The 27,801-nt window shown below is 26.3% G+C and overlaps 1 protein-coding gene across 1 annotated transcript; it reads left to right on the forward strand.

Moving 5' to 3' along the window:
- The first annotated feature begins 693 nt into the window (after positions 1 to 693).
- Positions 694 to 27,801, forward strand: LOC114129494 (scavenger receptor class B member 1-like). The gene is made up of 10 exons (XM_027994246.2): positions 694 to 1,605; positions 8,420 to 8,511; positions 10,383 to 10,546; positions 17,250 to 17,391; positions 18,232 to 18,432; positions 22,280 to 22,507; positions 24,266 to 24,431; positions 24,601 to 24,719; positions 24,888 to 25,013; positions 27,168 to 27,801. The coding sequence occupies exons 1-10, from the start codon at positions 1,506 to 1,508 to the stop codon at positions 27,444 to 27,446; spliced, it is 1,617 nt and encodes a 538-aa protein (XP_027850047.2). The 5' UTR covers positions 694 to 1,505; the 3' UTR covers positions 27,447 to 27,801.

Here is a 27,801-nt window from a genome sequence, read left to right on the forward strand (position 1 = left end):
ATGTAATATTAATAAAATAATGTTTAATTTAATATACTTTTTCCCTTGGTACATAAAGTCAATAGAAGTTAGATGTTAATAACATTTTTATGTATTTTATAATACATAAAAATATTACAAAATATAATGTATTTTATGCGTTATTATTGGATAAACACTGTATGTAATTGGCCGTTGTACATTTTATGGTAACTTTCTGTTCCGTTTGTGGTTCTAACAAAACAATTCTTTTCAGTATAAAACGTATTATAAAAATTAAAAATGTAAGTTACCTAGGACTAATTATTGATAGTTCACCTGTCTATATTCAGGTGGAAATAGATTACCAAATTCCATCATGTTCCGAAAAAAAGATGCAGAATCGTATTTTTCCCTAATATATTCATTATATACACTGGCGCTTGGACAGTCTTGTAGGTATATATATATATATATATATATATATATATATATATATATATAGGTATGTGTATAGTCGTTCGACCACGATTCGCAAAACAGGTGGGACCGAACAAGAAATTAGCAGGAATGTGCGTATACCGAGGTTGTGGTGACCGGGTGGTGGTGGTGGTGGTGGTGGTGGTGGTGGTATACTACTCATTATATCACTGTATATTGTCCGAGCGATCCCGGTTGTAATTGTGGTGGTGGTGGTGGTGCCTAAGTTCACTGGACCACGATCCGATCCGATGGAATCCCGACGGACGGGCTGTCGGTTGGAGGCGGTTGCTGTGGAAAATATACGTAAATCATCGTCGTCTTCATCGTATTCGCTGGGAATAATCTAGACGACCCGGTCAAAGCCTTTACGGCGCAATTATACGATAATAATTGCCGGTACTCGGTCCGGTTCGCATCGGCCGCGCACCGTTTCGGCTGAAGGCCATTTTGTACGAGACGCACCGAAGGACCGACGTCTCGTCGTCGCGCACCGCAAAACCACGTTGTACACACACGCGATTCATACGGCATCAGACAGTGTTTACACGCGCAAGCGTCAGTCGACGTTTAGATGATCCTGGAACCAGTTAACTTGCCGGTCTACAACGGGTCTGACAATTTTTTTCGTCTCAGAAATATTTTCTTAGCGTTTATTCACCCTCCGACCACCGATCCCCTCCCCCCAGAAAAAGTTGTCTCGTTTTATCTTTTATTTATTCGAATCTATTTTTTTTCATAAGATTGTTTTATTGTAAACAAAATATTCTAAAACCACACATTCCATATCTCTATAGGTGTAGATACCACCGTATTATATTTATAACGCGTACTTACATCATATCGGAGCGTGGCACGGGCCGCGTATAACGCACTCTGCTAAGACGACAGCAAAGACTTTTTTTCCCCCGATCGGAATAGACATTTTTCTCGTCGACAGCGGATACGTTCGCAAAAATTATTAACGTACGCAAAATTCTATTATACAAAGACGACGACGCCACCGCCGACAACAAAAAATTGCGCAGGTCGCCCGCGTTCGCGGACATACATCTCGGCGGCATCACATGCACTTTAAAGACGATCGACGTAACACCGATCGTATTGAAAAACCCACGATGGTCATCATGAAAAGCCTAAAGATTTTTCTGAAACGTTTCCGACATGGTAAGTTCTCGACGATACGATATATTTAATAGCTTTACAACAATATAACAATCAAAATAAGTATGTATGCTGCGCCGTATAATTACGCGACATGCTATACACGTGTGTACCGTTTTCCTCGTTTAAATCACAAATATACCAAGTAATTATTATTAATATGTTTTTATTACTAAGACGTTATTATGAGTCTGAAAAAAAAATAGAATATAGAATATATTTTATAAAAGACGAACTGATTGTTTTTCCTTTTGGAAATACGCAAATGCGTCTAAAATGCTATAAGTTAATCATTGTTAACTTGAATTAAACCCATACTTTTTATACTTTTACTTTATACAATTCTTTGGTGTTTGAAAAAAAAATTAATTTACATCGATCGGTTATATCAATTAATTTTAGTATCGTATTTTTTAATTAAGTATATTTAATAACATGATAATAATTAAATGGGTATATATTCCTAATAAATGTGGCCCGGATTTATATGCAATTACATGTTTTTTCTAAACAGTCCAAGAAATAGCTTGATAATAAGTTACAAGTTTGAATTATAGTCAATAGATCCGAAATAAAAAATTTTATTTTGCATATTTTTGCATATTTTGTGTCTTTTTGACATGTATTAAATATTTCTGTATTTTATGATTTTTTATAACATATATACAGTTTTTAAATGCATAATAATATATAATATTTTATTTTATATTTATTGCCCATGTAATTTGATGAAGTCGTTTTTTTATCTTATCTTAGATCATAGGGACAAGTAGTGATCTGTTATATTGAATAAGTTTTCGTGAATCATATATTAGTCGTATTTGTAGTAATTCGAGTGCGCGTAATTTTCATTTGATTTAATTTATTCATATTTAAAATTCTGAAAATACTACAAAAAATGAAACACATAAATAAAATATAATTTTTTTTATTAACATATAAAAATAATGAAAATAAAATAATTTTTTTAATCGTTTTTTTTGCTTATTTTTTATTTTATAGGGTATTTATATTCTTGTAAAATAAATGCATAAATGCATAATTTATAGTGCATATTTCTAAGGTTTTTAGAACATAAATCTGGACCCTACAGTAATTACTATGTCTACAATGTTAATAAAATGTATAATTTTATAATAAATATTTTTCAATAGACAGTGAAAAAGATGGTTTATATTTTAATGACCTGAATACCTCAAACTAAATCTTGTACAGAAAATGCCAATTTAAACAACTGATGTGTGTTTTAAGTTTCTGCAGCTAGTAATTTTTAACTATAACAAAAATCTAAAATTATATTATAATATGATGCCTCTTTGTATTCTTATAATTTTTTAATCACTAGAAGACTAACTCATGAGGAACTTTGTATCAAATCTCTTAGTAATTTGACAATCAAAAAAAATTTATCAGCATTTATAAAAAAAAAACAAATGTTACAAATGCCTAAAAGGCTATAAATAGCCTTAAATTAAAGCTTAAGATTAAGCTAATAAAAAAAAATTGTGCCTCACGATTTTCGATTATTTTTTTACTATAATAAGAAAAACTTATAAGAAACATTTTATTAAACTTTCAAGTTTCTTCAAAATATTTTTATCGACATTTAAAAAAAAAATAGGTATACTTAGATAAATCAAAAATTTCAGCTTTCTATAAATAGCTTTAAAAACTCAGAATATTTTGACCTTACCTTATTTGAACCTAACTTAACCGTGTATAGAAAATGGCATTATAAAAATTTGGTGAAAATTTCAAGTATTTACCTATTTTACCTACAGTGATTTGTTTTTGAGTTCCAACAATATAAAAAAATTGATTTTTCAAAGAGTGGTTTTGAATAAAATTCCTGTTTTTTCGTCACCTTTTTTGTGGTTTTCCCCGATTTTTTTGACAACTACTAAAATTTCTTACTTTTGACCTCTATACCAAGGGTATTAAATTTGCCACTGGAAACCACCCCTGAAATTTTAAATTGAAGCATTATTTCTATACAAGTTATGGTGTACACAGACACAAAAAACACACATCATTATACAATCAATATATTCATCACTCCGTTCAGAATCTAAAACAAAATAATAAAATATAAGTACCTAAATTATTTATCGGTTATACGAATTATTATAAATATTTTGATTTTGATGAATGAAGTTGTTTATAATTCACATTGTATTTTAAGAAAAAAATGAATAACTGTATCAATTTCTGTACGAACAGTAAAAATATTTTTATTTAAACCATATTGTGATTTATTGTAGCCATTTTCTTTTATATTTATATACCTAATTTAGTTGTATAATAACATCTAAATCCAATAGTTATAAATATAATAAATATATTTACAAATGAATTTATTATAAAATATTTAGTTACCAACTTTCTATATTAAATATGGCTAAAGTATACCCCAAACTCCTTAAAAAAAAAACCACTAGGTTGTTTTCTCTATGATTATAGCATTTTTATCAACAGTTTAATTTACGCTTATAAATAGAATCTTAAAATACTATTAAATTGATGATGAAAAATGTAACTTTCGATCACTGTGTTCATAACAATTCTAGGTTTTATACAATAGACATTGAACGGGAGCTTTTTCTATTGTTTTTAAAATCAAATGTCAGGGTTAAATATAATAATAATAATGCATCGGAATTATAGCTAGATCATTTATAGTATGATCGACAGATAAATTATTATTAAACATAATATTATATTTAAATTATTCATTTAGCTATAGTATAAAATTTATACTATCATTTAATGATATACTAAAACAAATTATTATAGATTACCCAAAACGTTCGATTCATATGATCTTTGCTTGTACAATGTCTTACGAACCGCCAACCTCTACACATAAAATCTTTTTTAGGAAAGTTATATTATAGTGGTCTTATATATTTTTAAGTATAGAAAAAATACTTCATAATAGAACTTGGTCTACGTATATATGACACTATAAAATAAACACAAGTTTGACAGTTTGACACTCCCTGTGATAATTTTGTAATAACATATTATTAAAATATTATATATTTATGTAAACATATATAGGTAGTAAGTTATTCAACCTTGCAGTTAGAGTGGTTACGAATATGTCTTATTAATTATTATTGACCATCGCATAAAAATACTATTGAGCTTGAATTCTTTTTCAAGTTAAAAGAGTAGGTATACTTTCTATTAATTAATAAAATAATTAAAAACATAGTATTGTTTATTTTTATAATTAAAAAGACAACCAACGATAATTATTATAGTTATGAAAAAAATGTAATCATCTGCATTTTAAAACAGCCATTTTTCTGTATTTTATTCAGTATACAGTGTCAATATAACACATATCAAATACAAAAATGTTAGGTAATACGCTAATGTATAATAATTAATAATCGTTCACCGTGACTGCACGAATGAAAGAAAACACAAATGTAAAAATTATTCGACTTATACTTAAATATTAAATACTGTATTATTTTCAACTAAATTAGTAGTGTTCGTTTTAAATTAATGAAATCATAATCATGTTTAATTATAATTACAAGTTTATACATTTAAACATAATATTATGTATTATTACGAGTATATTACTATGTAATATTTAATTATTTTACTAATATAATAAGCAGCAAGTCTGATTCAATTTTACTTAAATATTTCCTGTAGATTAATTAAAATATATTTTAATATTATACAACTAGGTATAGAAATTAAAAGTAACAGTTAGTTTTTCAATGTTTTTTTTCAATGATACATTCTTCTCACGCACACATTCGTAGACACGATCTCGTTTGAATACAAAAAAATTCATAAAAAATATCAGTATTTTTTTATGCTAACGAAACAAATATACTATTGAATTATTCTATATTATATATTATTATAATATATATATATATCGTAACATTTGTAATATTATACGTATTTATAATATAATAATATACATAATTATCTCTGAAAACCAGAAAATGTAGACATTTGGAACCTACTTTCTAGGGTCTACCAATTACTATTCGATCTTGACCGGTGATGCACGCTAACGATTTAACAATTTTAAAACATGCTATTAATGAAATAAAATTTCGTTTAAATAAAAGTGATTAAAATTAACATTAAATAATTTAAATATATAATATATAATATTTAAATATAATACTTTAATATTTAATTAAGTATTAAATACTATTATTTTCAACTATCTAATACCTACTCGTATATCCAAATTAATGGCACCTAGTCGTTTTGAATTAATGAAATCATAATCGTATTTAAATAATATATTTTCAGGTTTATCCATTTAAACGTGTATTATTACGAGTATAATATTATGGTACGAGTATTCCTAATTATTATATTAAATAGCTATCTGATAGTAAAGCGGTTAGCGCTGTAGGTAACCAGACGAAGTAATAAAAATCATGTTAACGGGTCTGCTATACCTAAAATAATGTTAACTAAAAATTCATAAGGCGCATAAAAACACAATACCTATTTGCGAATTTATATTATATAGTCACATAACTCAATTTTCTCCGAGACAGACCATAATAATATTATCGCTAAAAGGTGTTTTACATATATTTGAGCGTTGGTTGATACCATTGTACAAATTCGGTAAGTCGATAAATCTATCTAAAATTCGATGTGTGTAGGTTGTGATTTGTGAATAGTACAATATAAGTATGTCATAAGTTTGGAAGTATAAACAATTAAAAGTACTTACCTAATGACTACAAGGTCAGTTCTAGGAATGAAATAGAATATATAAATTTTTAATATATAAAATATGTGCGTATATTACATAAGTAAAAAACGCAAATATACATAAATTTTAGCTCAAGTTAAGTTATATGAGGTTCATCGCCGTCGGTTTATTTTTAAAAACTTGCCAAATTTAAAATTTATTGATTTTTTAGTTCTAATATTTTTCTGAATAACCGAATAGGAATATTTTTTTTACTTATAAACGAATACAGACGACAGTATACAACTATAAAACATAACATCATCAACTACGTATGAACTTTATGAACAGATTTATTAATAAAAATACTACCATCCTGAGTCCTCCTACAAATTGTTCTAGTCTTTAAAATATTAAATATGCTCCTTTAACAAATATAATACGACTATGCGAGATAGCAATGCTTCTCATCCAGTATAGATCAAATTTACCCACATTTTACCATTTTAAGTTTCTCTGTTAATAATTATTAACGAAATCCTTTCGAGGTTTAAAGTTTTAAATAATTAATATATTATCACGGGGAACATTTCTCAGCTTCGATCGGCCAAAAATCCTAACTTTACGATCGTTTTGTATATAATAATACGTCATACGTCAACGTATTCTATATGATACGCACTGACGATGACGTAGGCGAGTTTACTACCTACCAGTCCGGAAATCATTAGAATTGTGATGTAAGTAGGAAATTTTTTCTATGCCCGTAAAATTTTCCCATGTTTGAGCAGCAATAAATCATACGAGGAAAAAAATTAATTGTCGAGTATTGTTGTAAATAGGATACAGGCAAGTATTAAATTATGAACAAGAATGACCGCTATCAGCGTTGATATAGAATACAACGATTAAGATACGAAGTAAGTATACTAGCTGAAGATATTACATAAACGTCATAAACTCTACGGTCTTAAATAAATTTAAAAGTAATAATATTCTAAAATCTTGATGTATCTAATACATTTTTGTTTTGCTACCATTCACTCTAGGTACCAAGATATACCTAGAAGTATTAACGTCTTATACAATCATTCGTTGTTATTAAAAAATAATACTATTGAAAAAACTGGCTTTTTCTTGTAGTACTTACAGTATAATATTATACCTACATGCCGTATTTTTATAACTATTATAACAGTTCTATATAGTTGTTTTATTAAATCCCATCAATTTTTATAGTAATTACTTTTTTTAAACAGTTAATCTCATATACTAGAACAGTGGATTTTGCTTACACAATATATGTATCTACCTATAATTTGAATATTGTACATAGATGCTTAGATTATAATAATAATATAATAAAAGGTAGATATAGTGTACGTATATAATATAGTAAATATCGATTAAATCAATGTTAAAAAAGGGTTGTAATAAAAATAATTATAACACACTATAATAGTAGGCTAAACTAGTTGGCACATTTTTTTAGACGTCCAATTTAAAACACGAATTTTGTTTGCTCACAAATTATTTTATAAGTAACAACTCGTATTCGCCTTTACGCATATGTTATTTTATTGTCCGGAATCATTTACGTAAGTAACTGTATAACAAGTACCTACCATTCATGTTCATAAAAACAAAAAAACTAAATGATGAACAACTAAAAAAAACCGAAAATTTCCATAGACGTTTTAATAAAAAAAAATGTATTTTTATAAATTGTGCTCTCATGAGTTGTAAAAAATTATAATGTGACCACAACATAAGTTGTTTTTTAGTAAATATACAATATACCTGTAGAACCCGTTAACTAATGTCAAATTGCATATCAGCCAAACAGTATACACATCATTTTTAGTGACAAATAACACCTATTACCTGAACCGTACTTCCGATATTAAATTTTTATTTTGAAAAACCATAATAGATCATATACCGCCTATAGGTAATATTGCATTGAACGATGATTTCAGTATCATGGTTTTGTCATAGTTTTATAACTATCAGCCATTTAAGATTTACATGTATTACGCGTTGTATATTAAATATATATTATTTATACAATATATACGAGTATAATACTACTAATATGGATAATAAATTTGTTTAATTTGTTTCTAGGTTTGATATGGTCGATGCTGATAGGAGTTTTCGCACTCGTTCTGAGTACACTAATCGCCGTGTTCGATCCATATAGATTACTACTCAACTGGGTAAGTGAAGATAGTCCGCAGGTACCGGTCATAAGATACGCATTATGTTGTTTTAAAGATTGAATAATTTTAAGTAAAACAATACAGAATAATATACTACCGCACGTTTTAATAGGACAAATTACCATTTATCAAACGTACTAAATTGTCCGTCTCTGTGTCATGAAATAAAAATAAAAATTGTTATTCTTGGTAGCCCTTTTTCTTGTAGACTGTTAATCAAATTACTTTTTTGAAAATCTTAATATGTATACATCGAAGTAGGAATAAGTACCTATAGTATTTAAGTTAGGTATTTAACTTTGTGTACTAAGGTAGTTGAAACGGTAGTTTGAAAGCTTATATGCGGGGATGTGATAATTTAAGGATTTTAGTTATTATTATAACAATTACCTATTGATAACTTATGATTTGTAAAAAAATTTCTTAATAAATAAATACTAAACGATTCAATATTCCATGTATAAATTGACAATTCTTTCAACCTATATTTAAGGACTATGAAAACCTTAACCCCTATACATTTTAATAATTCAGAAACAACTCGTTAAGACCTATCTACCTAACAATTTATAAAAAAGGTTGGTTCTCATTTGACAAATAGAAATTTGTAACACCACCCATGATACTTCTTAATAGCATAAAAATTTACATAACTGAAAACATGGTATGTACTTAAGTTAAATAAACTACTTAATAATTTCAATTATTTTGGATAAAAAATTCAATTAAATTAATTATTAAAAAAAAAAAAATTGCGATAAAGTGTAGAACATACTTAGTTAATCACACAGTAGATTTATGTATTATTTACGATACACGTCTTTATATAGTAGGTACATTATACGTATAATTTACGATGTAGTATTTATATTCGAAAATGTTATCAAATATTATAATACTAAAATTTTAATAACTATCGTTTATTATGAATGAGTTGTTACTTTTTTATAATATTCCTAACCTTTAAAGTCATAAATATTAAATTATCGTGTTGATACATTTTTATTTAAATAACTAAAACAATGTTTTCGATTTTTCGTGGTTGCTAGGTATAATATTATTCTTCCTTGTTAGAGCGTATTATGACGTGTACCTACTATGACAGCCCAAAAAAAAAATTATTGCTTCCTATTGATATTTAATTACCAAAAGTTACTACTTTTTAACTATTATAACAGAAACATTTCTTCAATAATATGAACATATATTTCTGTTATTCTATTAGTATTTATGTTTATTATACTACTAATGCATTAGATAGTATAATTAAAATATATATTAATAAAAGTTATATTATATGGAATAATGGTTGAATTAAATTAACATATATTTAAATAATGTATGTTTAGTTTGAAATTTAATGCAATGAAAAATAGTTTATGATTTATAGTAATCAAATGAATTTTTTAACATATAATTCATATTTATAATATTTTATTTTAACTTATGGAAAAAAAATAACGTTTTATAACTGTGCCTTTAAATAATGAACTTCATTTTCGATAAAAAAAAAAAAAAGAAAAATATTTTACTGAAAATACAAAAAAAAAAGAAATAAGTTTTTCCCCGATTGCCTGAATAATCAAATTCTTCGTTACAAGTATAATATTGTTCAATCTTCGATAATATTAACCCCGAAATCTGAATATCATTTTCATTTCGGCAATAAGAATATGCGAATACCTCTTAATACCTACATATCTACCATTTTTACTCCAGGAATCGACAATAAATTTGAAATTTAACAAATTGATTAATAATTTGATGTAATCCAATAATTTGTCCATACACTTATTGTGTAAATATATTGATTAATAAATAACTAACTGGGTAAATATTAATATAATTTCATTGAATTTTTTTTTCAGAAACTCGTAATGGTCGAAGGTGGCGAAGCGTTCGAGTTGTGGAAAACACCACAAGCAGCAGTTTACGTAAAAGTATACATATTCAACGTAACAAACCATGAAGAATTCTTGGCCGGGATAGACAAAAAATTGCGGTTTCAAGAAGTTGGCCCATACATCTACAGGTATGTATTGAGAATAAATTTATATTAAATATAAAAAATAATTTTAGGAGTAGGTATAGTGAGCGCAGCATAAAAAATACTACTTATATTATTTTAACGAATCTTATAAAAATACAAGTAATAAATTAAAATAATTACATAGGTACTATAAACTTATATTATACGATTTTAAAACTTACTCGTGGAAAAATAAATTACTTATAGTACCCATTATAAATAATACATAAAATATCCTTCGAATCACAGGCTGATCGCTGACACATCGTTTCAGCTCAGAAGTATTTTTGGAATGCAATGATTAGTCACTGAATTCAAAGTTAAGTTAACGCATCAATGTCATCAGTTTTTATAACTATTGATGAAGAAAAGAATTGAAATCTACTATATAGTGAAGTGTTCTACTATTAATTAATGTCAGAGTAAATTTTGTTTTTAATTTATTGTTATTTGAGTTATTTGTTATTCACATTTAAGTTGAAGTTTCGGACTAATTATGTTAATGTACTCTACTTCTATACATTTTATTTGTGGAGGATTTCACTAAAAAATAAAAACTGAAAATTATTTTGAATTTAAAAACGAAATGAAAGTTAATATACTTGAATATCTAACGTATAAAATAGGGAGAACTAGCTAATTCTAAAGTAATCATTAACAATGACGTATCAGACCCAGCTAATGATTCAAAAATTAAATAATTATCAAACAATGTCTCACTACCCTTAACATAACATTATACAAAATATATTATAGTATATTACTGAAAACCTAAATGAACTAATCCAATGCAATGATGTGTTTGATTTATTATATTTTATTTGTGAATAAAAATTACATTAATTTTAAAGATCAATATTAAAACTTAAATATTAATCTACAGACCTATAAGTATAAACATGTGACACAATTATGTATTATTAATTATTTTAGATATACGTCAAATTTGTAAGTTCTTCAAATTCTTTCTAAAAACTAATCTTAAACAAATTTATTAATTAACTAAAATCTTTTTTAATTCACTTGAGTTTTTTATTCGAAATTTTGGGTTAAAGCAGATAACGATACTCATTATGATAATATTTTCTTCTTATAATATTATTATTATTAACTCTATTAAAATGGTTATAAAATGTTTTAATATTTATTATATGATGTTTTCCGGTACGTATATTTTATTTATGAATTTAATTGATTATGAAAAAAAAATATAATTACACTTTATTTACTTTATATTTGTATATTTAATCTAAATCGTTTATAACTTGGCGATAATTGGCGTCAAAACGGGAATGTTATTCAATACACATTTGTATATGTATAATAATTTTCATTGCTAACATGAAACAATTTATACTTAAAACCGGAAAAATTGATTAAGATCGAGACTATTGATATGCATACTTTACGCAAGACCGACATCATACGATATTTATCTATTTATACATTGCTCAAAGATAGATTACATTATACTATTATTATTTTTTTACTTTTAAAGATTTTGTTTGCAAAATATTTAAAAAATTAAAATGTATTATAGATATATTATATATATATGTTATTAAAATATAATTAGATTTTTGTAGAAGCTTACAATATTTAATCGTTTATTGTTTGAAGAAAATAACAATTAAGTAATTTTACCTAACAAATGGGTACGTCACTAATTTAGTTAGGTATATAATGTCTTTACAATCAATATGTATGATGCCTACTTTAAAAGAAAAATTTAATAATTATAGTAATGAAAAAAATAATGATGAAAAATAGAATTACAATAACATGTTATGTAATATATCACTGAAATATTTAAAAAAAATGTATACGAATCTGCAAGCTTTTTCGAGATGTGATTTCTTTATTAATTGTAATCTATACCTACAATTACCGAGGGGTGTGGAATTATTCCTACCGAAATCGATCATAATAATATTTGAAAAAAACGTATACGAGTCGTATAACGCACATTAATACCTACTGTGGGTGATAAAAATTGCTAGACTGTAAAAAAAGCACTTAAATAAATACATAATGTTGAATTTCAATAACAAATCTAATTAATAGACACTCTACACTAGACCCTTAATTGTATACGTCTGTTGTCTGTGACGCTCCTTCTTAATAATAGGTAGACACCGCTGGTCTTGAAAAAATACAAACCGAGCAAATAGTGTATAATTATCTAAAACTATATGTTAAAGATACACGTGTGTAAGTAATATAATAATAATTATAGAGCGTATTTATCGTATTCACGTGGGTATAAATATTATATCATATTTCACAATTTTACAATTCAATACAAGTACCTAGCACCGTGATTTGCTTCTCCGCAAACAATACATTATAATAATATTATCAAGTACTACAATATTAATGTGTGTATTATACGCTTATCATACAAAAAAAGATTTATAAATTCGTCTCGTACGAATAAAATCGTGTGCGCCAGATCGCGTAGCGATGTATATTATAAAACAATCGTATAATAAAATTAATGAAAATGTACAACATCTGGCCGGGAAAGATTAAAAATGAATAATTTAAAATAAAAAAAAAAACCATTAAAATAACATGAAATGATGTAAAATTATAATATACCCATTATATTTTATACGCAGTTAACAACGAAATTTCTTGTAGTTTAGTAATAGCTAATTAGGATTAGTCATATAACCTATAATATATAAAATATATATAAGTATACTTATGCATATATAGGGTATATATATATATGGTTTTAGGGGTTTTACACGAAGGCAAACCACAATGGGTGGAACGCAAAAACGAACGGTAGTAATTTTTTTTTTTTTACAAAACGATATTCATATGCAGGTATAGATTCCGACCCGTATTTCAAAAACGAGTCGGTTAACTTGTTATACCTAATCACATCTACGCATGAAACATAGTGCAGACGCTGCGTCGGTTGATCGGGCCAGAGATCGTGAAACGTCAGAAACTCAGATAATACCTTGGGCGGTAATCGAAGTCATGGACAATAACGTGGAAGTATTAAAATATGTAAAAAAAAAATCTATATAATATATACTCGAGTAAACAAATAAATACGTGCTCTCTTCGTTTACTTAGGTATATTGCCATATTGGCAATAATATAATATAGGAAAATTCCACTTTAGAAAAAAAAACAAAGGTTAGGTTACTATAGCATTGATTTTAAAACATACTACTATACTTTAAAATCAATGTTACTATAGTTAACTACATAATTATAATATAATCAAGTATTCAAATGTGTATTTCAAATTATTAATATAAATAATAAATAACATATTACATTAAATACAGGGGTTTTTTTTAATGAAATTATTCTTAGGTTCCTAGTTTATTTTATTATATTTACACTAAGGTACCTATTATATTTATGATTTATTATTAATAATATTAATATCTTAGTTTCTATTTATTAAATATTTTTTCCTGTAACATTAATTAAATGCAAATATTAAAACTAATTATTTTAAATATATGTAATTATGTATAAATATTAAATATGTTTATTTTATAAAATAAAATAGTATTCACTATAAACATATCAGCATCAGATTCGATTAGAGTTGAAAATTAAAAGGTAATTTTTACTATCTCTTGTCTATTTTAATATTTTGAAATGATTGTTAACAGTTCCACAAAATAAGTGTTCATAAAAAACAGTCAACACTTTTAAAGATGGTGGTTTATAGCTAGTAACTACAGTAGGGAGCAAAAGCGCGGGCGCTTAGAAGACCTAAAGTAATACAATAATGTTTTTCTTTTAATAATTTACAATACACTATTAAAGTATTAATTTTGTATTAAAAATAAAAGGAGGGTATATTTTTTAATTTTTATCTTACACTTGGAATATTATAATATAATTTATAAAACATTTATCCTTAGGTAAATATCAACATCATAATATATAAATAAATAAAAATAAATACATTTCTGATACAAAAATGTTTTTATTATTATTCAATGTGATGATACGTTATTAGAAAAGAGATGCTTAAAGTATAATAAAATAACTCCAGCAAATATAACTAATTTTACCTTTGAATTTTGAACTTGTTGGTTACTATTATTTAATATTGATATATTATACAGAGGTCAAAGTGATTCTTTTATCATTAAACACTTGTTATTTCGAAAAGTGTTGACTTTTTTCAAAATTTTTAGTTTTAAACTTTTCTAAAACTATACAACATTCTTATTTTTTTCACTCTTATATTTCACCGTGAAACCACTATAAACTTTTGCTTTCAAATGGCAACCTATATTAAAAAAAATAAAATAATAGGGCTATTTTTATGAATTTTAGGCAGGTAATTTTTAGCTGCTTAAAGTAGGGTGGTTTGATGTTTTTAGGTGTTGGTAACAGAGGTTATTACGTCTGCAAGGTGTTAATTATAATTTATAACACAGACGTAGTAACTATAGCCTACAGATACAAACGTCATCACTGCGTTGAACGATGGTCGATAACGAGTTTATGTAAAAATAATAAATGTGTACCTATTACGATTATTATTTATTACCCATGAGACTACTGGTCTTCGGAAATAAGAAGAATTATAAAAACCAAAAACCACCCAACTTTGAGCAGCTATAACTTGCTAACGGTTAAATAAATAATATATTTTTAACGTTAAAATTTATATAATATAAAAAAAAATAGGACTATTATTTTATGATATTTTAAGTATTGATTGCCGTTTGAAAATCAAAAAGTTGATAGTGGTTTTACTATTAAATATAAGAGTGAAAAAAAATAAAAATATTATATAGTTTTCGATGAAACGAGTGTTAAATGATAAAATAATCGCCCTATACATATTATATATTATTTTAGGTGTTTGAATCGTTTGATACATATTTTGCACTTAAAATTTTTCTTATCATTCTTAAAGATTACTACGACGTTAATATACTTTACAAATAATTTGTTTTTTCGATACAAGTACTTTAATATTCAATCGCCTTGTAATAACTGAAATTGTAAGATATAATACATTTGTGATTGGCGTGTTTCTATCCATCTCAATGTTATTTGCAGTTTTTTTTTAATAAATCAGTAATTTGATAACAGTAACAGAAAAAAAATTAAAAACCAGTGGATCTTATTATATTTTTATTTCAACAGATTGTGAATAATTTCGTTTTGTATTAATATTCGAATAATATTTAGCATTGCATGAAATTTAATACGTTTTAGGCACAGTCAGATACATATATTATGTACTATCCGGCTACATGTGTAATAAACCCTCTATTTTGTCTAAATTATACCGAAAAATATTTAGGTTGTTTAACCTTGTGCAAGTAAAATTTACTCATGAGAACAGACGTAAAAAATAATTTTCATATTGTATTCATCGTGAACACAATATTATTATATAATAACATGGATATATTAATTTCTCCCTCCATCAAAGAACTAAATAATAAATAAATGTTACTAAAAATTATAATGTGTTTGTAATAGATTTTAATTTTCTATACATTGCAAAAATGATTGTCGTTTATGCGTCGATATTTTTAAAAACACTATTTGTGACGGTAGGTGCCTATAATAGAACAGTATTTTCTAATCAGTTTTCTATATATCGTATTTCCCTCCAAAATATGCACACTAAATTCAAAAAAAAAATCCTAAACATAGGTTCTGTTTATTATAATTTTTCAAGTTTGGTAATTCATCATTGTATACAAATTTAATACTACTATTACACAAAGCTTGTGATGACATGAACTAAATGAGATTAGGTACTTCATATTTTATCAAAGACTCCCAGTTGACACACAGTCTCATCCTGTTCTCTAGATCTAGAATGCATTTAAGTATCAGTTAACGTAAAACGATTATTAATATACCTACACAATATAGATATTATCAAATTAGGTACCCATCAGTGGTGTAGCCAAGGGGGGGCTAAAGCCTAAAGGGGCTATAGCCTTCCCCATTGGCTGTATTTTTTATATTGTTTTGAAATATTTAAATTTCCTTAAAAGTTTTAGTAATATATTTCTTGTTATTAATTGTATACTTGTATAATAGAATATTTGAGTTAAAAAAGTATTAATAAAAGTGTTTATTAATTTTTTTGTTGTTTTTTATTTTCAATAACTCAAGTTAAAAGTGTTTAGCCCACACCATAAAAAAATCCTGGCTATGCCTCTGGTACCCATTTTAAGTTTATAATCTTGTGACACATCAATTTTTTTAAATAAAACCTATATAATTGCAGGTTTTAGATTTATAGATTAATATTTTTTTCAGTGAGACACCACTTATATAATTGGTGTACACTGTAATGATATTATATTTCAGACGCTGCAGGAAATACATTTCAGACATTTTAATGTCTCGGAACACCACTTTACAAAATAATAGAAGGTCATAGAATTACAATATATAAATATAATATTTTACTTATTTTATAAAATAATTTTTTATATAATGATCATCAATGACTCAATATACTGTATATCAGTATATGAATTATTTGAAACATAAAATAAAATACATAAATTAAAAACGAAATTATTTTCCGAGGTTTCCTAGTCTAAGTATTTAAGTACCTGTTCCTAATCCCATAGCTCTACTGTGTGTGTCTTATTTGATGGTATTTGCGATGGATAATTTCATAATACCTACTTTTATTATTATTATTATTTTAATAATGATTTTGGAATATTTTCAGGGAAAAAATGGAACATAATAACATAACGTTTAATGATAACGGTACGTTCACAATAACACCTGGATTTTCGTTGAGATGGGTGCCTGAACTGAATACTGTTACAGAAGACGACGTGTTGATACTACCAAATATCGCCCTTTTAGTAAGTTTTCCAATGTAAAAAAATTTATATTTAAATTTTTTAACGACACTGATCCATCACCTATACCTAATACTGATACGGGCATAATAAATCAAATTCAAATACGGACACAGATTACAGTTTAAATATGTTGGCTGTGATCGATTGCAATAATATGCAGAGAGTAGGTAATATTATTTTAAAGTGAGGTAAAGTGTCCATATCAAACGTAGGTCATAATGGTACTGTTTGCACAAGTATTGGCACAAACTTTATCTTCAAAAGTTTTCGGTGACTTATCTCTGTCATACTATCGTAATATTATTAAACAGACGGAGAAGAATTAATATATCAAAATGGTTTTAACGAAATTGGATACAATATTCACAATTGTGTTTCCATATCACAGTTTACATTCAGTTAATGATGCAGTCAAACATATTATTCAAGCACTGATAAAGCAATGAGACAAAGTCATTCATGTATACTCAAACATCAACTATTATTCTAAATAATATTTTCAGTAATAGTATTAACTTTATGTTGATTGTTGCCTGCAAAATAAAAATTATCAATAATTATAATATTTAATATCTTTTAATATCTCCTGCTGTGTTAATGAATTCAAAATTGTGTGAAATCAACTATTTATTAATAAATAAATTAATTTATTAATGCAAAACTTCAACAAAAACGGTAATTTAGTCTATGATTAAATTAAATCATACAAAGATTGCTATAATATGATTATTGAAACTCGCCCCTGTGAATATTTTTATAATAATTATTATTCTGTATATAATCATATTTCCAATTCTAGAATAATATTTCTAAATTAATTTTCTCGCTGTGTGTTTGTAGGGTTTTGCCAATTTTTTCGCAGATACTTCTTTGATTACCAGGATGAGCGTCAATCTACTTATTCATCAAACGAAATCCACAGCATTCCTCAGGCAAACGGTTAAGGAATTCCTGTTCAATTATGATAGTCCATTAGTGTCTATAGGCCACAAGTTCTTGCCATCCTGGATATCGTTTGACAAGTTGGGAATTCTAGACAGAGTAAGTTTTAGTATAATGTTCTGCATGAAAAAAAAACGAAGATTGAAAACAAAAACTGACTGAATACACTAAAAGTATATATATATTATATACGGTATATACCTAATATAATATATTATATATTATTTAATATTAATTATTATAATTATAATTATAACATTATTATAATATATATTATATTATACAATATATACATATATTGACGCGATTGAGATCAAATATTGAAAAAATAGCAAGTTTTAAAAATAATTTGTATAACGATTACCAGGTAAAAATACTCTTTTCTTTAAGTTATGTATTCAGTAGATATTTAGTATGTTTATCCATAGATAGGTGTATATATAGACATATTATATAGTATTGTAATACATTAACTATAAACTATCAAATCATATTTCGTATATGACTTTCGTTAATAAAAATTAAGAATTATTATCGTTAATAATGCTTATATAGCCATGCAAAGAACTTTTCCGAAATATGTGCAAAATAATCATTTTATTAGGGTATTTCCTATCAACTTATTATCTACAATTAACGGGATAATTATTAATATTTATAATATGTTTTTTTTTAGATTATAAAAACATATTAAAATAAAAAATAAAATAATTGTAACTAAATTAAACATTTGAATTGATTAACTTACATTAACTTGCAATATTTATCTTATTAAGTTGATTGTAAAATATCGAATGTAAAACTATTTCTAGAATTCTAGCATAATTTATAACTATAAATGACAAATATAAGTCGTCAAAAATGTATTTATTACGCTGAATACATTAAGCTAAAGTGGTTTTCCATTTTTTTTTTTTTTGACATAAAAGGACTTTACTATAAATTGTATCATTTAAAATTCAAGGTTACATTTTAGTATTAAGATTTTGATCAAATAACATAGTTATTAAACAATATATTTTTTATAACAAAAAAGTTTATTATTTAGAAATCTTTACATTTTTTAAAATTGTATGCAAATTTTTACATAACTTTAATTTATTTCAAAACAATGTTTTTTTGAAAAATAAATGTTTACTATTTTCTTAATTTTTGAAAGAAAAAATAAATTTTCATTTCATATTCTAAAGCATACATTTTTTTTGAGAATTTCTATACAATACAACATTTGAAATTCGAACTATTAGTTTTTTTCGTAACTTATAAATATTTAAAGTCTATAGGTACCTATAATTGAATTAATAAGCCAACAAACACCAATGACTAACTATTAATTAACAATAAAAATAGTATAATATCAAATACCATATATAATATTAAATTGTTTTCGAATTATTGATTGAATATGCTTAAACGGATAACTTCGTATAATTGATGTTCAAGTGTGAAGAGTGGTCCGGCGTTTCTTCGACTTTTTCGAATATGAATCGTACCTCATATAATATATATTATATTATATAACATATATTTAATATATATTATATTATATTTTATAACTCACATGCATTATAATCTATATGTTAACTAATACCTATACCTAACGGTTACCTAACGACCTTATAATTACCATACAGGTAATTTTATTGAAAGTTTTAGGATTAACCAAACTGTGCTAATTATAAAATATTAAAATAATATTATAATACTTGAGTTTATACATCCAAAAATTAATGAACGGTAATTATCTCGTACAAAGAATCCTGATTATTGTTTGGTGCACAGTTGGCCTCGGCTTGTTAAAATAAAATTATTAACCATAATAAATTATCATATAATAAGTATTTGAATTTTACCCAAAGATTATTTTTAATTTGATTGCTTGTAAAAGAAATTAACATACGCGCTCATGTGTGAAGTGTTGATATAAAAATAATATATTAATATGTACTTAAACACCGAATTGCTCTTAAATATATAAAATTATTAACCATAAACATAATATTATATTCTTATATAATACTTCATTCATGAAGAATTATTATTCAAATAAAAGATATTTTTTGTGAATAAAAATGCGGTGTTAGACAAATAGTAAATAAAACAGGTAAATGTGTATTAATGCGTTTTTGTACCTACACGAATGAAACTCGATAATCATTTGACGTAATCATGATATTTCCTATAAGTATAAATTACATTAATTTAACTCTTATTAGGGAAGTTTATAGAACAATATTATACATAGCTACATCAAAGTAAAAAATAATCATCTAATTTTAAAATCATGTGATTAATACTACTCGTATATGGACATAAATGTTGAATTCCAGTATATTTTTTATTCGATATTGTTTAAATTAAATAGATTAGAAAAATTTGAAAAAGATATCCAAGGACTTGTACAACACTTGCTCCGTGCTCGTATAATTAATATAGCTTAGTGAGAATAGTTAAACAAAACATGGCTACATTATAAACGACATTCCAATATTATAAAACTTAATATTATGCAGAAAAATAATAATTTTTTATGAAAATTCAAACTAACTATATAGGTATCTAATACTAGTTACTATATATAGATATACCGTTTATGCATTTTAATACTTCCGAGTTGCAAGAATAAATAAAAACAATAATGACTACATACTTAAGTGGGCAACAGGCCGGGGCGCGTCATGACAATTAAACCTGTAATGAATAGTAAAAGACAATTAAAAACACCTTATTTTCCTTCCCAGCTGCACATTTTATACGTAATTTAACCATAGTAAATAAAGATAAAATAATATGACGTGTGTATTGATGTCGGGAGTGACCATCGCGATGCGCTAAACTATAATTATTATAAATACATGCAATAAACTTGTTAAGTATTTAACAAGTTCTCGAGTGAGAAAATCATTGATGTTATCATATTTTGTTTTTATTATATTTTATTTGAGATTAGTATATTATGCGTTATGGTCGAACAATACAATTATAAAACGTCGTTACTTTAATATGGGTAACTAAATATATTATATTAAATTGTTTTTTTCGCTGTCATTTGAAACAACAAATAAAAAAGCATATAACTGTTAAATACTTAAATGTATTTGATAATATCTTACTTGATCATAAATCACTGTTGTTTATTTTGTCAACTGCATAGCTTAATAGGAAATTCAGACAACTGGTTCTTAACTTGAAATATTTTACGAAATATTTTATATTAACAAGTTACATACTCGATTCGATTTTTTAGGTTTATTTTTATTTTTTATATATTTTATTTATATCGATTGTAAATGGTTGTACGAATTTACGATGCTACCAAAATGTTTTTACAGTGACAATTAGATGTAGCTCCATTTAATTATTCTATCCCCAAATTAACGTCTGTATATGCACTTACGATTCATACTTATGGTTAACATAATACGTAGGGTATACATATATATTAAATATATATTTTTTGGTTTATTACGATATGTAGGTAGGTATTATCTACTTAAAATGCGTTTTTGTAGTAGATAAGTAATTATAATTAATCGATGATCATATTATAACTGTAGCTTTTTTACGAATACTTCAATATTCATTGATAATAACCGAAAATAACATCACTTAATACGTGAATAAGTTGTATTGAAAAATTGCATTTAAAACAATATTGTTTTTTTTTTTTTTTACCAGTTATGTTTATTTATTATCTATGGACTATACGAGTACAACTAATCAGAATATATTTTCTTTCAAAAATATAACAATCTGGAACTCTATAAGCTACTTAAGAGCTTAAAGCATGTTTTACCGACTTAATTCTATTAATACGATTAAAATATTGTCATCAACGATGTTGTTTAATGCGCATATGACATATTACTTTACATTTATACATTTATGTTTTACGATTCTTCTCTCGGAAATTTATAACGATCATTGTTCATATTTTGTGTCATAGATGTACGATCTCACCGGTGACAGCACAACGATATTTACTGGCTCAGATGACGTATCCAAATCCGGAACCATAGACAATTACAACGGGAGACCATATCTGCCTCATTGGCCATCGCCGCCTTGCAATCAAGTGTCGGGTTCTTCGGATGGTACCAAGTTTCCATCAATGTCAAGCAATGACACAGAAGTATTGTTTTTCAGTAAGACTATCTGCAGAGCAATTCCGATGGTACGTACTTATCTACTGCTGGAGAGTGAAGATCCAAAAGTTATATATTTTTTTTTTTATGGAAACGTCCACATGAGCATAAAATGTTTTTTGATACTCGTTTGACGTGGACGACAACCACTTGGACTAAAAATTATAATCAAATAGTCGAGACATTTTCACCGTAAAAAATGAGAATACTTCGACAAAATAAATTTTTTTTATCGAATATAGTATAAAAAAGCGTGGTCCAAGTGGGTACCGCTCTGCTGTATATATAATATATTAATATGCCTTGTGGATCATTATCATATATTATAGGAGTGTTAAATTTAAATCCAATGATAGATATCGTTATATACGAAAAACGATTCTGAACGGAGATGATTTGTCAGCCTAGAATATATATTTTAAATTGGATGGTAAAAAGGTGTTTTATGTTTTAATGACCTGAATACCCCAAAATTAAATCACGTACAAAAAATGTAAATTTAAACAGCTGGTGTATAAGTTTCTATAATATAATATAATAACTTTTAATTATAACAAAAATCTAAAATTATTTGATAGTAAAACTTTATTTTATAAGTGAATTTTGGATTCCGTAAAAATATAAACTACCTAAGGATAATTTTTTTTTAATTGACTAACTTTAAAGTTCTATTATAATTATTGTTAGCCAAACTAATGGAAAACCTATTATTGAATTTTCAGCTCTTAGCTACTTATACAAATTTTTTTATACATTTTAACAACAAAATAATTTGCAAATATTCATGATTTTGACGAATTTTTTACAATATTTGAAATTCAAACGCTTATAAAAAAAATTGTGATTCATGGTTATTCACTTTTTTTAACTACTGCAATATGAACACTTAGTAAGAAACCTTGAATTAATTTTTCAAGTTTTTTTTTTGGGCATGTAAACATTTTTTATCGACACTTAAAAAAAAAAAATACGTATAATAATCAAAAATTTAAGTTGTCTATAGAGAACTAAAGAACTCAAAAAATTCCAAAATATTTTGAAAATTTATCTGTATATGAATAACACTAATATAAACATTTGGTGAAAATTTCAAGTATTTACAGTGATTAGTTTTTGAGTTATAACCATATAAAAAAAATCGATTTTGTCAAAAACTTTTTTTTGCATAAAAATTCCCTTTTTTCGTCACTTTTTTTTTGTTTGTCCCGATTTTTTTGAAAACTACAAGAAAATTTTTATTTTTGACTTTTATAACTCAATAAGGATATTCACTTTGCCATTGGAAACCACCCCGAAGTTTGAAATTGAAAAATTATTTCGACAAGTTATGCTGTACACAGCACAAAAACACACACACACACACACACACATCACTCTAAAATCAATAATTCATCACTTTGTTCAGAATATAAAAGTAAATATTGTTTTGAAATAAGCTATTTTATTTTTTCGACACTTTAAATACTTTTTTTACAACGAACTTTGTTTAGTGGAGATAACTTTGTTTCTTATTGATAACTGTGCATTATAGATGTTTTGCTAACAAATAGTAGTACTGATATGGAACAATTTATCAGTTTTTTTGTATAAATGTTTCAATTTCAATATAATTTACCATGTCTGATTGTTTGAGAAAAATTTGTTTGTTTTTCCCCCCTTTTAATTTGCATTGATACTTTGTGAAATTAACTTTGTGATGATTTCATTTGATTTCAACGAGTTATTATAATTCGGTATCGGTACAAAACGCGATAACATTCATGTGTATTTTATACAAACTTTTTTAGGTGAGATCGAGTGAGCTGATAATACATGACGGTATACCAGTGCACAAATATATTTTCAAAAACGGATCATTTGACAACGGTGCCGACAACCCGGAAAATAAGTGTTTTTGTCGTTATAACAAATGTTTGAAATCAGGACTGATGGATGTCACCGACTGTAGTTATGGTAATTAATGTAATGCAATACAATTTCCGATGGAAAACGCGTTGATTGTATAATATTATTATTATCATGTTGTTGTGTTGTATACACATAAATACATATGAATTACTATTTCATGATTATAAAAACCTTTTTTTTTAATTCAAAATATTTATTTTCGTTTGGTTTTAAGGTTTTCCTATCGCATTATCTGCTCCTCATTTTTACAAGTCCGATCCATCGTTATTAAACGCCGTCGAAGGATTGAATCCTGTTGAAAAACTACACGAATCCCATTTTCTTATCAACCAGGTAAGACAATAAAAATAATTATCAACGTATAGGTGTAATAACATATAATATTATGATGATTACATTCCACATAATTGTTGTTCGCTGTTTCTTGTTATGCAACAAAAACCTAACTCATGTTATTTTTATATCATATTTATATACTACCCATTGTTTATGTTTAAATAGGAATCGGGTACGCCCACACAAATGTACCTCAGAATGCAAATTAACATTCCTGTAGGTGAGGTATCGACCATGGCAAACTCGGAACGTTTCAGCAACTTGGTCGTACCATTGGTTTGGTCAGAGATTGTAAGTTCTTACCCATTTATTTATTTTATGATATTATAATACTGTCACTATTTATTATGACTATGCATTATAAGATAATATAAAACATAATAATAATAATAATACAACATAGTAAGCAAAACTTAATAAGCGGAAAAAAAATCATAATAAACTGATTAAACTGATGTTTCACATTAAAAATTAAAAATAATTGCAAGTTAAGGCAAACGATATGCAATATTACGTTTTAATAATTTAATTTGATACAAATTAAAATGAATGATAATTTGAATAATTTCTCATACATAATGCTTAATTCAAATTTAATTAAAAATAATAAACACAGATAAGCAGATAGTTGGTTAAGTTTGTAATATTTATGACCCTTATGAGGTTAACTGACATAACTTTCCCGCGTTTCTTATAAATAAAGAATTCATAATAAAATTATATAACTAAAAATTGGTCAATATAATACGAATTTTGTCATCTTATTAACTATCTATCTATCTATCTATCTATCTTATTTACAGTTAACAGTTTGGAATCTAATTGGAAAGTCAGTTTTTATAAGCTTTAACTTTAATTGAAGCTCTTTTCATAAAATATAAATTTCTTTTATTTAAAACATGTGAACAAATAACTAATAAGTAATTTATTTATAGATAAACTAACTTTTCTATTGATTATATACATTTATATTAATTCTTATTTTTGAAATTCTTTAACTTATTTAACTACTATATTTTGAAATATTTATATTTTATATGATATTTATTTCATTTTTTTTTTTTTAATAAAATTTAACTTTTTATACTATAATTATCAAGTGAAGGATTTTTTTTACAGTTTCGAACCTAAATTGAACTACGATTAAGCAATTTTTGAATTATTAATATTACTCATATTATACAGATACATTACGTAGGTATATATTATCAATTTAAGGATAAGACACGAGGTTAAATTCGTTAAACAAAGTATATGGAAATTATTTTTAGACAAATGATACAACTCTTTCTCAAAAATCTCAATTAATTTATTAAAATAATTAGTACACAGCCATTTATTAGTATAACTTTTTGTGTTTGAAATAAAAAATAAAACTTTTTAAATTAGTGAAACAGTACAAATTACAATCTGATCTATTAACAAATTGTGTTCAAAAGATTTGTTCTATGATCGTAAAAAAATACTTGAAAAAAATATACAAAGCAACCTTCAATATTTATACATAACTTAAATTAAATTTCACACGGTACCGTCTGAATTCATATATTTGATCAATATATAATTCACATTAAACATAAATGTATCACAAAACATTTAAAAATCATAATATTCGGCCTTCAAAAAACTCTAAATTAATAAATGAAAACAATTCGTAAGCAGTTATGTGGGATAACCATCATTTTTAATCTCGCCGTTTTTTATAAAAGAAGGGACATATACTATTATGAATAGTTTTGTTCTAGTGCTTTAATCCAACAAACTGCTAAAACATACGTTTACTCTTAAAAATATAGTGAGTGTAAGTATGCTGAACTAACCAAAGTCAACTAAAAAGTATTGTGCGTATAAGGTCAAATTTTTAATTCGCTCTAATCACTCTGGTTTTCCGAAACACTATAAAATTAAAAATGTATTTTTTCAACCAAACAGTTGCGATATAAAATCTACGGTGAAATACAATACTGTAAGAGATTTCGATTAAAAAATATGAATGCAGATCCGTAAAAATAAAAAAAAAAACCTGTCACTCGTCAAAAATCTAAATTAATCATCTTAAAAATACACGCTGCAGTACCAAAACAGTGTAAAAGAATAGAGTAATCATTGTCTAAAACGATAAGTGATTAACGTAGTGTTATCAAAAAACGGCTAAGACATAAGCACCGTGTCATTTAAAAAAGTGGATATAGAAGATATAATAAAAGATATATATTATATAATAGTGATTATGGAAATTATATCGTGTACCCGATGTGCAATCGTAATGAAACGTGTTCGCGAAAAATAAAAAAAATAAAATCTATCCAATAATGTACGCACGAAATATACACAATATAGGTTATACTGTAAACAATTTAAAACACTTATTAAACGAAATGAAAAAAAAAACGATATTATTATTATTATTATTATAAGACTATTACACAATGATATGTGTTACAGGCATTCGATACGCTGCCGAGGCACTTGCTGATCAGATTCTTCGTGTACCTTAATTTCGGGCCGATCTTTTTCGTCGTGCTCAAGTACTTGCTGCTGGTCGTCGGCGTGGCGTTCGTCACCCTAACCGTGATCACGTCGCTGTACATGACCATCGACAACGAACTCGAGTACCGCGAGTCGTCGGCGTGGCGCCACGAGAACCAGACTCTGATGGACGGCGTCCAGCGGCGGGACGCGACCCGGACCGACACCGATACCCGTCGGCCGACAAGGAGATGAACACGCCACAGTCACAACTCGCTGTTGGAAGGCGACGGTGCGGTCTCGGCTCGGTTCGACGACGACTCGTCCGTACACCCAGGCCGATCGCCGTGCACGAGTTGAGATCGCTCCTGGACAGTTGCACCGAGTATGACTACTACGACGACGACGACGACAAAAACCACCGAATCGTGTACATATAGTCTTTGCCCGGTCGGGGCAAACGGCACGCGCGATAAACATTATATATTATTATTATTATTATCATCGTTATTATATTATATTTTACAGTACGATCTGATGTGACACGACAGCATTTTGTAATGATATTATATACACATTATTATAATAAACACATATTTATATATATATA

The sequence above is a fragment of the Aphis gossypii genome, chromosome X (assembly GCF_020184175.1).
Source record: "Aphis gossypii isolate Hap1 chromosome X, ASM2018417v2, whole genome shotgun sequence".
In the NCBI taxonomy this organism is placed as follows: Eukaryota; Metazoa; Arthropoda; class Insecta; order Hemiptera; family Aphididae; genus Aphis; species Aphis gossypii.

What these genes read in the sequence shown, in the direction of transcription:
- LOC114129494 (XM_027994246.2), top strand. Translation starts at nt 1,506, where the DNA reads ATGCACTTTAAAGACGATCGACGTAACACCGATCGTATTGAAAAACCC. An exon ending in TGTCACCGACTGTAGTTATG is followed by an intron (nt 24,432 to 24,600) that starts GTAATTAATGTA and finishes TTTGGTTTTAAG; the next exon opens with GTTTTCCTATCGCATTATCT. An exon ending in CCCATTTTCTTATCAACCAG is followed by an intron (nt 24,720 to 24,887) that starts GTAAGACAATAA and finishes ATGTTTAAATAG; the next exon opens with GAATCGGGTACGCCCACACA.